This window comes from Heptranchias perlo, chromosome 45, assembly GCF_035084215.1.
Source record: "Heptranchias perlo isolate sHepPer1 chromosome 45, sHepPer1.hap1, whole genome shotgun sequence".
Lineage (NCBI taxonomy): Eukaryota > Metazoa > Chordata > Chondrichthyes > Hexanchiformes > Hexanchidae > Heptranchias > Heptranchias perlo.
Window position 1 is genome coordinate 3,854,318 of NC_090369.1, and position 14,603 is coordinate 3,868,920.

The 14,603-nt window shown below is 55.8% G+C and overlaps 1 protein-coding gene across 1 annotated transcript in view; it reads left to right on the forward strand.

Annotated features, from left to right (window-relative positions):
* LOC137306843 (plexin A3-like) overlaps window positions 1-14,603 on the forward strand; it is a gene marked incomplete at its 3' end in the record, with an annotated part of 143,370 nt that overhangs the window by 114,936 nt on the left and 13,831 nt on the right. Inside the window, exons 19-20 of the mRNA XM_067976241.1 lie at window positions 8,555-8,811; window positions 14,120-14,186. Coding sequence (XP_067832342.1) covers window positions 8,555-8,811; window positions 14,120-14,186 — 324 coding nt within the window. The remainder of the gene's footprint in view (window positions 1-8,554; window positions 8,812-14,119; window positions 14,187-14,603) is intronic.

The following is a 14,603-nucleotide window of genomic DNA, read 5'->3' on the forward strand; positions in this document are numbered from 1 at the left end:
GGCAGGTACAGGGTTAGATACAGAGTAAACCTCCCTCTACACTGTCCCATCAAACACTCCCAGGGCAGGTACAGGGTTCGATACAGAGGAAAGCTCCCTCTGCACTGTCCCGTCAAACACTCCCAGGGCAGGTACAGGGTTAGATACAGAGTAAAGCTCCCTCTACACTGTCCCATCAAACACTCCCAGGGCAGGTACAGGGTTAGATACAGAGTAAAGCTCCCTCTACACTGTCCCATCAAACACTCCCAGGGCAGGTACAGGGTTAGATACAGAGTAAAGCTCCCTCTACACTGTCCCATCAAACACTCCCAGGGCAGGTACAGGGTTAGATACAGAGTAAAGCTCCCTCTACACTGTCCCATCAAACACTCCCAGGGCAGGTACAGGGTTAGATACAGAGTAAAGCTCCCTCTACACTGTCCCATCAAACACTCCCAGGGCAGGTACAGGGTTAGATACAGAGTAAAGCTCCCTCCACACTGTCCCATCAAACACTCCCAGGGCAGGTACAGGGTTAGATACAGAGTAAAGCTCCCTCTACACTGTCCCATCAAACACTCCCAGGGCAGGTACAGGGTTAGATACAGAGGAAAGCTCCCTCTGCACTGTCCCATCAAACACTCCCAGGGCAGGTACAGGGTTAGATACAGAGTAAAGCTCCCTCTACACTGTCCCGTCAAACACTCCCAGGGCAGGTACAGGGTTAGATACAGAGTAAAGCTCCCTCTACACTGTCCCATCAAACACTCCCAGGGCAGGTACAGGGTTAGATACAGAGTAAAGCTCCCTCTACACTGTCCCATCAAACACTCCCAGGGCAGGTACAGGGTTAGATACAGAGTAAAGCTCCCTCTACACTGTCCCGTCAAACACTCCCAGGGCAGGTACAGGGTTAGATACAGAGTAAAGCTCCCTCTACACTGTCCCATCAAACACTCCCAGGGCAGGTACAGGGTTAGATACAGAGTAAAGCTCCCTCTACACTGTCCCATCAAACACTCCCAGGGCAGGTACAGGGTTAGATACAGAGTAAAGCTCCCTCTACACTGTCCCATCAAACACTCCCAGGGCAGGTACAGGGTTAGATACAGAGTAAAGCTCCCTCCACACTGTCCCATCAAACACTCCCAGGGCAGGTACAGGGTTAGATACAGAGTAAAGCTCCCTCTACACTGTCCCATCAAACACTCCCAGGGCAGGTACAGGGTTAGATACAGAGTAAAGCTCCCTCGACACTGTCCCATCAAACACTCCCAGGGCAGGTACAGGGTTAGATACAGAGTAAAGCTCCCTCTACACTGTCCCATCAAACACTCCCAGGGCAGGTACAGGGTTAGATACAGAGTAAAGCTCCCTCTACACTGTCCCATCAAACACTCCCAGGGCAGGTACAGGGTTAGATACAGAGGAAAGCTCCCTCTACACTGTCCCATCAAACACTCCCAGGGCAGGTACAGGGTTAGATACAGAGTAAAGCTCCCTCTACACTGTCCCGTCAAACACTCCCAGGGCAGGTACAGGGTTAGATACAGAGTAAAGCTCCCTCTGCACTGTCCCATCAAACACTCCCAGGGCAGGTACAGGGTTAGATACAGAGTAAAGCTCCCTCTACACTGTCCCGTCAAACACTTCCAGGGCAGGTACAGGGTTAGATACAGAGGAAAGCTCCCTCTACACTGTCCCGTCAAACACTCCCAGGGCAGGTACAGGGTTAGATACAGAGTAAAGCTCCCTCTACACTGTCCCATCAAACACTCCCAGGGCAGGTACAGGGTTAGATACAGAGTAAAGCTCCCTCTACACTGTCCCATCAAACACTCCCAGGGCAGGTACAGGGTTAGATACAGAGTAAAGCTCCCTCTACACTGTCCCATCAAACACTCCCAGGGCAGGTACAGGGTTAGATACAGAGTAAAGCTCCCTCCACACTGTCCCATCAAACACTCCCAGGGCAGGTACAGGGTGAGATACAGAGTAAAGCTCCCTCTACACTGTCCCATCAAACACTCCCAGGGCAGGTACAGGGTTAGATACAGAGTAAAGCTCCCTCTGCACTGTCCCATCAAACACTCCCAGGGCAGGTACAGGGTTAGATACAGAGTAAAGCTCCCTCTACACTGTCCCATCAAACACTCCCAGGGCAGGTACAGGGTTAGATACAGAGGAAAGCTCCCTCTACACTGTCCCATCAAACACTCCCAGGGCAGGTACAGGGTTAGATGCAGAGTAAAGCTCCCTCTACACTGTCCCGTCAAACACTCCCAGGGCAGGTACAGGGTTAGATACAGAGTAAAGCTCCCTCTACACTGTCCCATCAAACACTCCCAGGGCAGGTACAGGGTTAGATACAGAGTAAAGCTCCCTCTACACTGTCCCATCAAACACTCCCAGGGCAGGTACAGGGTTAGATACAGAGGAAAGCTCCCTCTACACTGTCCCGTCAAACACTCCCAGGGCAGGTACAGGGTTAGATACAGAGTAAAGCTCCCTCTACACTGTCCCATCAAACACTCCCAGGGCAGGTACAGGGTTAGATACAGAGTAAAGCTCCCTCTACACTGTCCCATCAAACACTCCCAGGGCAGGTACAGGGTTAGATACAGAGTAAAGCTCCCTCTACACTGTCCCGTCAAACACTCCCTGGGCAGGTACAGGGTTCGATACAGAGGAAAGCTCCCTCTGCACTGTCCCGTCAAACACTCCCAGGGAAGGTACAGGGTTAGATACAGAGTAAAGCTCCCTCTACACTGTCCCATCAAACACTCCCAGGGCAGGTACAGGGTTAGATACAGAGTAAAGCTCCCTCTACACTGTCCCATCAAACACTCCCAGGGCAGGTACAGGGTTAGATACAGAGTAAAGCTCCCTCTACACTGTCCCATCAAACACTCCCAGGGCAGGTACAGGGTTAGATACAGAGTAAAGCTCCCTCTACACTGTCCCATCAAACACTCCCAGGGCAGGTACAGGGTTAGATACAGAGTAAAGCTCCCTCTACACTGTCCCATCAAACACTCCCAGGGCAGGTACAGGGTTAGATACAGAGTAAAGCTCCCTCTACACTGTCCCATCAAACACTCCCAGGGCAGGTACAGGGTTAGATACAGAGTAAAGCTCCCTCTACACTGTCCCATCAAACACTCCCAGGGCAGGTACAGGGTTAGATACAGAGGAAAGCTCCCTCTGCACTGTCCCATCAAACACTCCCAGGGCAGGTACAGGGTTAGATACAGAGTAAAGCTCCCTCTACACTGTCCCGTCAAACACTCCCAGGGCAGGTACAGGGTTAGATACAGAGTAAAGCTCCCTCTACACTGTCCCATCAAACACTCCCAGGGCAGGTACAGGGTTAGATACAGAGTAAAGCTCCCTCTACACTGTCCCATCAAACACTCCCAGGGCAGGTACAGGGTTAGATACAGAGGAAAGCTCCCTCTACACTGTCCCGTCAAACACTCCCAGGGCAGGTACAGGGTTAGATACAGAGTAAAGCTCCCTCTACACTGTCCCATCAAACACTCCCAGGGCAGGTACAGGGTTAGATACAGAGTAAAGCTCCCTCTACACTGTCCCATCAAACACTCCCAGGGCAGGTACAGGGTTAGATACAGAGTAAAGCTCCCTCTACACTGTCCCATCAAACACTCCCAGGGCAGGTACAGGGTTAGATACAGAGTAAAGCTCCCTCCACACTGTCCCATCAAACACTCCCAGGGCAGGTACAGGGTTAGATACAGAGTAAAGCTCCCTCTGCACTGTCCCATCAAACACTCCCAGGGCAGGTACAGGGTTAGATACAGAGTAAAGCTCCCTCTGCACTGTCCCATCAAACACTCCCAGGGCAGGTACAGGGTTAGATACAGAGTAAAGCTCCCTCTACACTGTCCCATCAAACACTCCCAGGGCAGGTACAGGGTTAGATACAGAGTAAAGCTCCCTCTGCACTGTCCCATCAAACACTCCCAGGGCAGGTACAGGGTTAGATACAGAGGAAAGCTCCCTCTGCACTGTCCCATCAAACACTCCCAGGGCAGGTACAGGGTTAGATACAGAGTAAAGCTCCCTCTACACTGTCCCATCAAACACTCCCAGGGCAGGTACAGGGTTAGATACAGAGGAAAGCTCCCTCTACACTGTCCCATCAAACACTCCCAGGGCAGGTACAGGGTGAGATGCAGAGTAAAGCTCCCTCTACACTGTCCCGTCAAACACTCCCAGGGCAGGTACAGGGTTAGATACAGAGTAAAGCTCCCTCTACACTGTCCCATCAAACACTCCCAGGGCAGGTACAGGGTTAGATACAGAGTAAAGCTCCCTCTACACTGTCCCATCAAACACTCCCAGGGCAGGTACAGGGTTAGATACAGAGGAAAGCTCCCTCTACACTGTCCCGTCAAACACTCCCAGGGCAGGTACAGGGTTAGATACAGAGTAAAGCTCCCTCTACACTGTCCCATCAAACACTCCCAGGGCAGGTACAGGGTTAGATACAGAGTAAAGCTCCCTCTACACTGTCCCATCAAACACTCCCAGGGCAGGTACAGGGTTAGATACAGAGTAAAGCTCCCTCTACACTGTCCCGTCAAACACTCCCTGGGCAGGTACAGGGTTCGATACAGAGGAAAGCTCCCTCTGCACTGTCCCGTCAAACACTCCCAGGGAAGGTACAGGGTTAGATACAGAGTAAAGCTCCCTCTACACTGTCCCATCAAACACTCCCAGGGCAGGTACAGGGTTAGATACAGAGTAAAGCTCCCTCTACACTGTCCCATCAAACACTCCCAGGGCAGGTACAGGGTTAGATACAGAGTAAAGCTCCCTCTACACTGTCCCATCAAACACTCCCAGGGCAGGTACAGGGTTAGATACAGAGTAAAGCTCCCTCTACACTGTCCCATCAAACACTCCCAGGGCAGGTACAGGGTTAGATACAGAGTAAAGCTCCCTCTACACTGTCCCATCAAACACTCCCAGGGCAGGTACAGGGTTAGATACAGAGTAAAGCTCCCTCTACACTGTCCCATCAAACACTCCCAGGGCAGGTACAGGGTTAGATACAGAGTAAAGCTCCCTCTACACTGTCCCATCAAACACTCCCAGGGCAGGTACAGGGTTAGATACAGAGGAAAGCTCCCTCTGCACTGTCCCATCAAACACTCCCAGGGCAGGTACAGGGTTAGATACAGAGTAAAGCTCCCTCTACACTGTCCCGTCAAACACTCCCAGGGCAGGTACAGGGTTAGATACAGAGTAAAGCTCCCTCTACACTGTCCCATCAAACACTCCCAGGGCAGGTACAGGGTTAGATACAGAGTAAAGCTCCCTCTACACTGTCCCATCAAACACTCCCAGGGCAGGTACAGGGTTAGATACAGAGGAAAGCTCCCTCTACACTGTCCCGTCAAACACTCCCAGGGCAGGTACAGGGTTAGATACAGAGTAAAGCTCCCTCTACACTGTCCCATCAAACACTCCCAGGGCAGGTACAGGGTTAGATACAGAGTAAAGCTCCCTCTACACTGTCCCATCAAACACTCCCAGGGCAGGTACAGGGTTAGATACAGAGTAAAGCTCCCTCTACACTGTCCCATCAAACACTCCCAGGGCAGGTACAGGGTTAGATACAGAGTAAAGCTCCCTCCACACTGTCCCATCAAACACTCCCAGGGCAGGTACAGGGTTAGATACAGAGTAAAGCTCCCTCTACACTGTCCCATCAAACACTCCCAGGGCAGGTACAGGGTTAGATACAGAGTAAAGCTCCCTCTGCACTGTCCCATCAAACACTCCCAGGGCAGGTACAGGGTTAGATACAGAGTAAAGCTCCCTCTACACTGTCCCATCAAACACTCCCAGGGCAGGTACAGGGTTAGATACAGAGTAAAGCTCCCTCTACACTGTCCCATCAAACACTCCCAGGGCAGGTACAGGGTTAGATACAGAGTAAAGCTCCCTCTACACTGTCCCATCAAACACTCCCAGGGCAGGTACAGGGTTAGATACAGAGTAAAGCTCCCTCTACACTGTCCCATCAAACACTCCCAGGGCAGGTACAGGGTTAGATACAGAGGAAAGCTCCCTCTACAGTGTCCCATCAAACACTCCCAGGGCAGGTACAGGGTTAGATACAGAGTAAAGCTCCCTCTACACTGTCCCATCAAACACTCCCAGGGCAGGTACAGGGTTAGATACAGAGTAAAGCTCCCTCTACACTGTCCCATCAAACACTCCCAGGGCAGGTACAGGGTTAGATACAGAGGAAAGCTCCCTCTACACTGTCCCGTCAAACACTCCCAGGGCAGGTACAGGGTTAGATACAGAGTAAAGCTCCCTCTACACTGTCCCATCAAACACTCCCAGGGCAGGTACAGGGTTAGATACAGAGTAAAGCTCCCTCTACACTGTCCCATCAAACACTCCCAGGGCAGGTACAGGGTTAGATACAGAGTAAAGCTCCCTCTACACTGTCCCATCAAACACTCCCAGGGCAGGTACAGGGTTAGATACAGAGTAAAGCTCCCTCCACACTGTCCCATCAAACACTCCCAGGGCAGGTACAGGGTTAGATACAGAGGAAAGCTCCCTCTACACTGTCCCATCAAACACTCCCAGGGCAGGTACAGGGTTAGATACAGAGTAAAGCTCCCTCTACACTGTCCCGTCAAACACTCCCAGGGCAGGTACAGGGTTAGATACAGAGTAAAGCTCCCTCTACACTGTCCCATCAAACACTCCCAGGGCAGGTACAGGGTTAGATACAGAGTAAAGCTCCCTCTACACTGTCCCGTCAAACACTCCCAGGGCAGGTACAGGGTTAGATACAGAGTAAAGCTCCCTCTACACTGTCCCGTCAAACACTCCCAGGGCAGGTACAGGGTTAGATACAGAGTAAAGCTCCCTCTACACTGTCCCATCAAACACTCCCAGGGCAGGTACAGGGTTGGATACAGAGTAAAGCTCCCTCTACACTGTCCCATCAAACACTCCCAGGGCAGGTACAGGGTTAGATACAGAGTAAAGCTCCCTCTACACTGTCCCATCAAACACTCCCAGGGCAGGTACAGGGTTAGATACAGAGTAAAGCTCCCTCTACACTGTCCCATCAAACACTCCCAGGGCAGGTACAGGGTTAGATACAGAGTAAAGCTCCCTCTACACTGTCCCATCAAACACTCCCAGGGCAGGTACAGGGTTAGATACAGAGTAAAGCTCCCTCTACACTGTCCCATCAAACACTCCCAGGGCAGGTACAGGGTTAGATACAGAGTAAAGCTCCCTCTACACTGTCCCATCAAACACTCCCAGGGCAGGTACAGGGTTAGATACAGAGGAAAGCTCCCTCTACACTGTCCCATCAAACACTCCCAGGGCAGGTACAGGGTTAGATACAGAGTAAAGCTCCCTCTACACTGTCCCGTCAAACACTCCCAGGGCAGGTACAGGGTTAGATTCAGAGTAAAGCTCCCTCTACACTGTCCCATCAAACACTCCCAGGGCAGGTACAGGGTTAGATCCAGAGTAAAGCTCCCTCGACACTGTCCCATCAAACACTCCCAGGGCAGGTACAGGGTTAGATACAGAGGAAAGCTCCCTCTACACTGTCCCGTCAAACACTCCCAGGGCAGGTACAGGGTTAGATACAGAGTAAAGCTCCCTCTACACTGTCCCATCAAACACTCCCAGGGCAGGTACAGGGTTAGATACAGAGTAAAGCTCCCTCTACACTGTCCCATCAAACACTCCCAGGGCAGGTGCAGGGTTAGATACAGAGTAAAGCTCCCTCTACACTGTCCCATCAAACACTCCCAGGGCAGGTACAGGGTTCGATACAGAGGAAAGCTCCCTCTGCACTGTCCCGTCAAACACTCCCAGGGCAGGTACAGGGTTAGATACAGAGTAAAGCTCCCTCTACACTGTCCCATCAAACACTCCCAGGGCAGGTACAGGGTTAGATACAGAGTAAAGCTCCCTCTACACTGTCCCATCAAACACTCCCAGGGCAGGTACAGGGTTAGATACAGAGTAAAGCTCCCTCTACACTGTCCCATCAAACACTCCCAGGGCAGGTACAGGGTTAGATACAGAGTAAAGCTCCCTCTACACTGTCCCATCAAACACTCCCAGGGCAGGTACAGGGTTAGATACAGAGTAAAGCTCCCTCTACACTGTCCCATCAAACACTCCCAGGGCAGGTACAGGGTTAGATACAGAGTAAAGCTCCCTCTACACACCTTTGACCTTGAGATTACCTGGCCTTTCCCTCAGAAGGAGGACCTAAGCAGGGAAACATCTAACAGGGGCAGTAATTCGCCTGCAATTGATGCCAAGATATGTCCAACCTCAGAGAACAGGCTTATTTACACGATCTGTTAATCTTAAAGGGGCAGGCCCACCTTAGCAGCGGAATAATACTTCGGGCGTGACTTGGCGTAACGCTCCTCTGACCTGCACTGAGCAACGCCAGGGGGTGCTGGGAAGGGGGAGCAATCTTACTGGGACCTGACCGGCTGTGTCCGTCTCCCTCCTCACCCCCCCCCCCCCTCCCCCGCAGGCTCCCGCCAACGTGGAGAAGGCTCTCAGGATCTTTGGCCAGCTGCTCAACAACAAAGTCTTCCTCCTGACCTTCGTCCGCACGCTGGAGGCCCAACGCAGCTTCTCGATGCGGGACCGGGGCAATGTGGCCTCACTGGTCATGACGGCGCTGCAGGGCAAGATGCAGTACGCCACCGTGGTCCTCAAACAACTCCTGTCCGACCTGATCGAGAAGAACCTGGAGAACAAAAACCACCCCAAGCTGCTGCTCCGCAGGTGAGGCCTCCTCTCCTCCCTCAACGTCTCCTCATCCTCCTCTCCCCCCCCCTCCTCCAACATCTCCTCATCCTCCCCTGAGGCCTCCTCTCCTCCCTCCCTCCCTCAACGTCTCCTCATCCTCCTCTCCCCCCTCCCTCCCTCAACGTCTCCTCATCCTCCCCTGAGTCCTCCTCTCCTCCCTCCCTCCTCCAACATCTCCTCATCCTCCCCTGAGTCCTCCTCTCCTCCCTCCCTCCTCCAACATCTCCTCATCCTCCCCTGAGTCCTCTCCTCCCTCCCTCCTCCAACATCTCCTCATCCTCCCCTGAGTCCTCCTCTCCTCCCTCCCTCCTCCAACATCTCCTCATCCTCCCCTGAGTCCTCCTCTCCTCCCTCCCTCCTCCAACGTCTCCTCATCCTCCCCAGAGTCCTCCTCTCCTCCCTCCCTCCTCCAACATCTCCTCATCCTCCCCTGAGTCCTCCTCTCCTCCCTCCCTCCTCCAACATCTCCTCATCCTCCCCTGAGTCCTCTCCTCCCTCCCTCCTCCAACATCTCCTCATCCTCCCCTGAGTCCTCCTCTCCTCCCTCCCTCCTCCAACATCTCCTCATCCTCCCCTGAGTCCTCTCCTCCCTCCCTCCTCCAACATCTCCTCATCCTCCCCTGAGTCCTCCTCTCCCCCTCCCTCCTCCAACATCTCCTCATCCTTCCCTTAGTCCTCCTCTCCCTCCCTCCCTCAACGTCTCCTCATCCTCCTCTCCCTCACTCCCTCAATGTCTCCTCATCCTCCCCTGAGTCCTCTCCTCCCTCCCTCCTCCAACATCTCCTCATCCTTCCCTTAGTCCTCCTCTCCCTCCCTCCCTCAACGTCTCCTCATCCTCCTCTCCCTCACTCCCTCAATGTCTCCTCATCCTCCCCTGAGTCCTCTCCTCCCTCCCTCCTCCAACATCTCCTCATCCTTCCCTTAGTCCTCCTCTCCCTCCCTCCCTCAACGTCTCCTCATCCTCCTCTCCCTCACTCCCTCAATGTCTCCTCATCCTCCCCTGAGTCCTCCTCCCTCCCTCGCTCCCTCAACATCTCCTCATCCTCCCCTGAGTCCTCCTCTCCTCCCTCCCTCAACATCTCCTCATGCTCCTCTGAGTCCTCCTCTCCTCCCTCCCTCCCCCAACGTCTCCTCATCCTCCCCTGAGTCCTCCTCTCCTCCCTCCCTCCTCCAACGTCTCCTCATCCTTCCCTGAGTCCTCCTCTCCTCCCTCCCTCCTCCAACATCTCATCCTCCCCTGAGTCCTCCTCTCCTCCCTCCCTCCTCCAACATCACCTCATCCTCCCCTGAGTCCTCCTCTCCTCCCTCCCTCCTCCAACATCTCCTCATCCTCCCCTGAGTCCTCCTCTCCTCCCTCCCTCCTCCATCATCTCCTCATCCTCCCCTGAGTCCTCCTCTCCTCCCTCCCTCCTCCAACGTCTCCTCATCCTTCCCTGAGTCCTCCTCTCCTCCCTCCCTCCTCCAACATCACCTCATCCTCCCCTGAGTCCTCCTCTCCTCCCTCCCTCCTCCAACATCTCCTCATCCTTCCCTGAGTCCTCCTCTCCTCCCTCCCTCCTCCAACATCTCCTCATCCTCCCCTGAGTCCTCTCCTCCCTCCCTCCTCCAACATCACATCATCCTCCCCTGAGTCCTCCTCTCCTCCCTCCCTCCCCCAACGTCTCCTCATCCTCCCCTGAGTCCTCTCCTCCCTCCCTCCTCCAACATCTCCTCATCCTCCCCTGAGTCCTCTCCTCCCTCCCTCCTCCAACATCTCCTCATCCTCCCCTGAGTCCTCTCCTCCCTCCCTCCTCCAACATCTCCTCATCCTCCCCTGAGTCCTCCTCTCCTCCCTCCCTCCTCCAACATCTCCTCATCCTCCCCTGAGTCCTCTCCTCCCTCCCTCCTACATCATCTCCTCATCCTCCCCTGAGTCCTCCTCTCCTCCCTCCCTCAATGTCTCCTCATCCTCCCCTGAGTCCTCCTCCCTCCTCCAACATCTCCTCATCCTCCCCTGAGTCCTCCTCTCCTCCCTCCCTCCTCCATCATCTCCTCATCCTCCCCTGAGTCCTCCTCTCCTCCCTCCCTCCTCCAACATCTCCTCATCCTCCCCTGAGTCCTCCTCTCCTCCCTCCCTCCTCCATCATCTCCTCATCCTCCCCTGAGTCCTCCTCTCCTCCCTCCCTCCTCCAACATCTCCTCATCCTCCCCTGAGTCCTCCTCTCCTCCCTCCCTCCTCCATCATCTCCTCATCCTCCCCTGAGTCCTCCTCTCCTCCCTCCCTCCTCCATCATCTCCTCATCCTCCCCTGAGTCCTCTCCTCCCTCCCTCCTCCATCATCTCCTCATCCTCCCCTGGTCCTCCTCTCCTCCCTCCCTCCTCCAACGTCTCCTCATCCTCCCCTGAGTCCTCCTCTCCTCCCTCCCTCCTCCATCATCTCCTCATCCTCCCCTGAGTCCTCCTCTCCTCCCTCCCTCCTCCATCATCTCCTCATCCTCCCCTGAGTCCTCCTCTCCTCCCTCCCTCCTCCATCATCTCCTCATCCTCCCCTAAGTCCTCCTCTCCTCCCTCCCTCCTCCAACATCTCCTCATCCTCCCCTGGTCCTCCTCTCCTCCCTCCCTCCCCCAACGTCTCCTCATCCTCCCCTGAGTCCTCCTCTCCTCCCTCCCTCCCCCAACATCTCCTCATCCTCCCCTGAGTCCTCCACTCCTCCCTCCCTCCCCCAACATCACCTCATCCTCCCCTGAGTCCTCCTCTCCTCCCTCCCTCCTCCATCATCTCCTCATCCTCCCCTGAGTCCTCTCCTCCCTCCCTCCTCCAACATCTCCTCATCCTCCCGAGTCCTCTCCTCCCTCCCTCCCCCAACGTCTCCTCATCCTCCCCTGAGTCCTCCTCTCCTCCCTCCCTCCCCCAACATCTCCTCATCCTCCCCTGAGTCCTCCACTCCTCCCTCCCTCCTCCATCATCTCCTCATCCTCCCCTGAGTCCTCTCCTCCCTCCCTCCTCCAACATCTCCTCATCCTCCCCTGAGTCCTCTCCTCCCTCCCTCCTCCATCATCTCCTCATCCTCCCCTGAGTCCTCCACTCCTCCCTCCCTCCTCCAACATCTCCTCATCCTCCCCTGAGTCCTCCTCTCCTCCCTCCCTCCTCCAACATCACCTCATCCTCCCCTGAGTCCTCCTCTCCTCCCTCCCTCCTCCATCATCTCCTCATCCTCCCCTGAGTCCTCTCCTCCCTCCCTCCTCCAACGTCTCCTCATCCTCCCCTGAGTCCTCTCCTCCCTCCCTCCCCCAACGTCTCCTCATCCTCCCCTGAGTCCTCCTCTCCTCCCTCCCTCCCCCAACATCTCCTCATCCTCCCCTGAGTCCTCCACTCCTCCCTCCCTCCTCCATCATCTCCTCATCCTCCCCTGAGTCCTCTCCTCCCTCCCTCCTCCAACATCTCCTCATCCTCCCCTGAGTCCTCCTCTCCTCCCTCCCTCCTCCATCATCTCCTCATCCTCCCCTGAGTCCTCTCCTCCCTCCCTCCTCCAACATCTCCTCATCCTCCCCTGAGTCCTCCTCTCCTCCCTCCCTCCTCCAACATCACCTCATCCTCCCCTGAGTCCTCTCCTCCCTCCCTCCTCCAACATCTCCTCATCCTCCCCTGAGTCCTCCTCTCCTCCCTCCCTCCTCCAACATCACCTCATCCTCCCCTGAGTCCTCTCCTCCCTCCCTCCTCCAACATCACCTCATCCTCCCCTGAGTCCTCCTCTCCTCCCTCCCTCCTCCAACATCTCCTCATCCTCCCCTGAGTCCTCTCCTCCCTCCCTCCTCCAACATCTCCTCATCCTCCCCTGAGTCCTCTCCTCCCTCCCTCCCCCAACATCTCCTCATCCTCCCCTGAGTCCTCCTCTCCTCCCTCCCTCCTCCAACATCTCCTCATCCTCCCCTGAGTCCTCCTCTCCCCCCTCCCTCCTCCAACATCTCCTCATCCTCCCCTGAGTCCTCCTCTCCTCCCTCCCTCAACGTCTCCTCATGCTCCTCTGGTCCTCCTCTCCTCCCTCCCTCCTCCAACATCTCCTCATCCTTCCCTGAGTCCTCCTCTCCCCCCTCCCTCCCTCAACATCTCCTCATCCTCCCCTGAGTCCTCCTCTCCTCCCTCCCTCCCTCAACGTCTCCTCATCCTCCCCTGGTCCTCCTCTCCTCCCTCCCTCCTCCAACATCTCCTCATCCTTCCCTGAGTCCTCCTCTCCCCCCTCCCTCCCTCAACATCTCCTCATCCTTCCCTGAGTCCTCCTCTCCCTCCCTCAACGTCTCCTCATCCTCCCCTCAGTCCTCCTCTCCCTTCCTCCCCCAACATCTCCTCATCCTCCCCTGAGTCCTCCTCTCCTCCCTCCCTCCTCCAACATCTCCTCATCCTCCCCTTAGTCCTCCTCTCCCTCCCTCCCTCAACGTCTCCTCATCCTCCTCTCCCTCACTCCCTCAATGTCTCCTCATCCTCCCGAGTCCTCCTCTCCCCCTCCCTCCCTCAACATCTCCTCATCCTCCCCTGAGTCCTCCTCTCCCCCTCCCTCCCTCAACGTCTCCTCATCCTCCCCTGAGTCCTCCTCTCCCCCTCCCTCCCTCAACGTCTCCTCATCCTCCCCTGAGTCCTCCTCTCCTCCCTCCCTCCTCCAACATCTCCTCATCCTCCCCTGAGTCCTCCTCTCCTCCCTCCCTCAACGTCTCCTCATGCTCCTCTGAGTCCTCCTCTCCTCCCTCCCTCCCCCAACATCTCCTCATCCTCCCCTGAGTCCTCCTCTCCTCCCTCCCTCAACGTCTCCTCATCCTCCTCTCCCTCACTCCCTCAATGTCTCCTCATCCTCCCGAGTCCTCCTCTCCCCCTCCCTCCCTCAACATCTCCTCATCCTCCCCTGAGTCCTCTCCTCCCTCCCTCCTCCAACATCTCCTCATCCTCCCCTGAGTCCTCCTCTCCTCCCTCCCTCAACGTCTCCTCATCCTCCCCTGAGTCCTCCTCTCCCCCTCCCTCCCCCAACATCTCCTCATCCTTCCCTGACTCCTCGTCTCCTCTCCTCCCTCCCTCCTCCCACGTTCCCTGGTCCTTCCCTGGGCCCTCGTTCCCCTGCCTCACCCCACATCACACGCCCGCCAGACCACTGGCCACCTCGGCACGATCCTGTGTGGAGATGCAGCCTTCCTGGTCCGTTTGGCTCAGCGCCTGACTCGGACGGTGCGGGTGTTTGCCGGGCCGCCGCGGTGCGAGGGGGGAGTTGCACAGTCCGATCTGGCCGTGTTTCTAACTCGTGCCTTGTACTCGTTTCAGGACCGAGTCGGTAGCTGAGAAAATGCTGACAAACTGGTTCACCTTCTTACTCCATCGGTTTCTGAAGGTAAGTGACGCCACTCGAGTGGGGAATCTCCCTTCGGTGCTTTTCCCCCTCTGCCTCTCCCCCTCCCCCCTCGTACCCTAACTCGCACCGAGTCCCGTTCACCCATCACCCCCCGCTGTGCTCGCTGACCGATATCGGCTCCCGGTCCGGGAACGCCTCGATTTTAAAAATTCTCATCCTCCTGTTCCAATCCCTCCCTGGCCCTCCTTATCCCTGTAACCTCCTCCAACCCTCCGCCCTCCTCCAATTCCGGCCTCTTGCTCATCCCCCCCGATTCCCATCGCTCCGTGTTTGCCCGGGCCCCACGCTCTGGAATTCCCTCCCTAAACCTCTCCGCCTCTCTCTCTCTCTCTCTCTCTCTCCTTTAAGACGCTCCTTAAAACCTACTGAGCTTCTTTTCCCGGAGAGCGGTGGGAA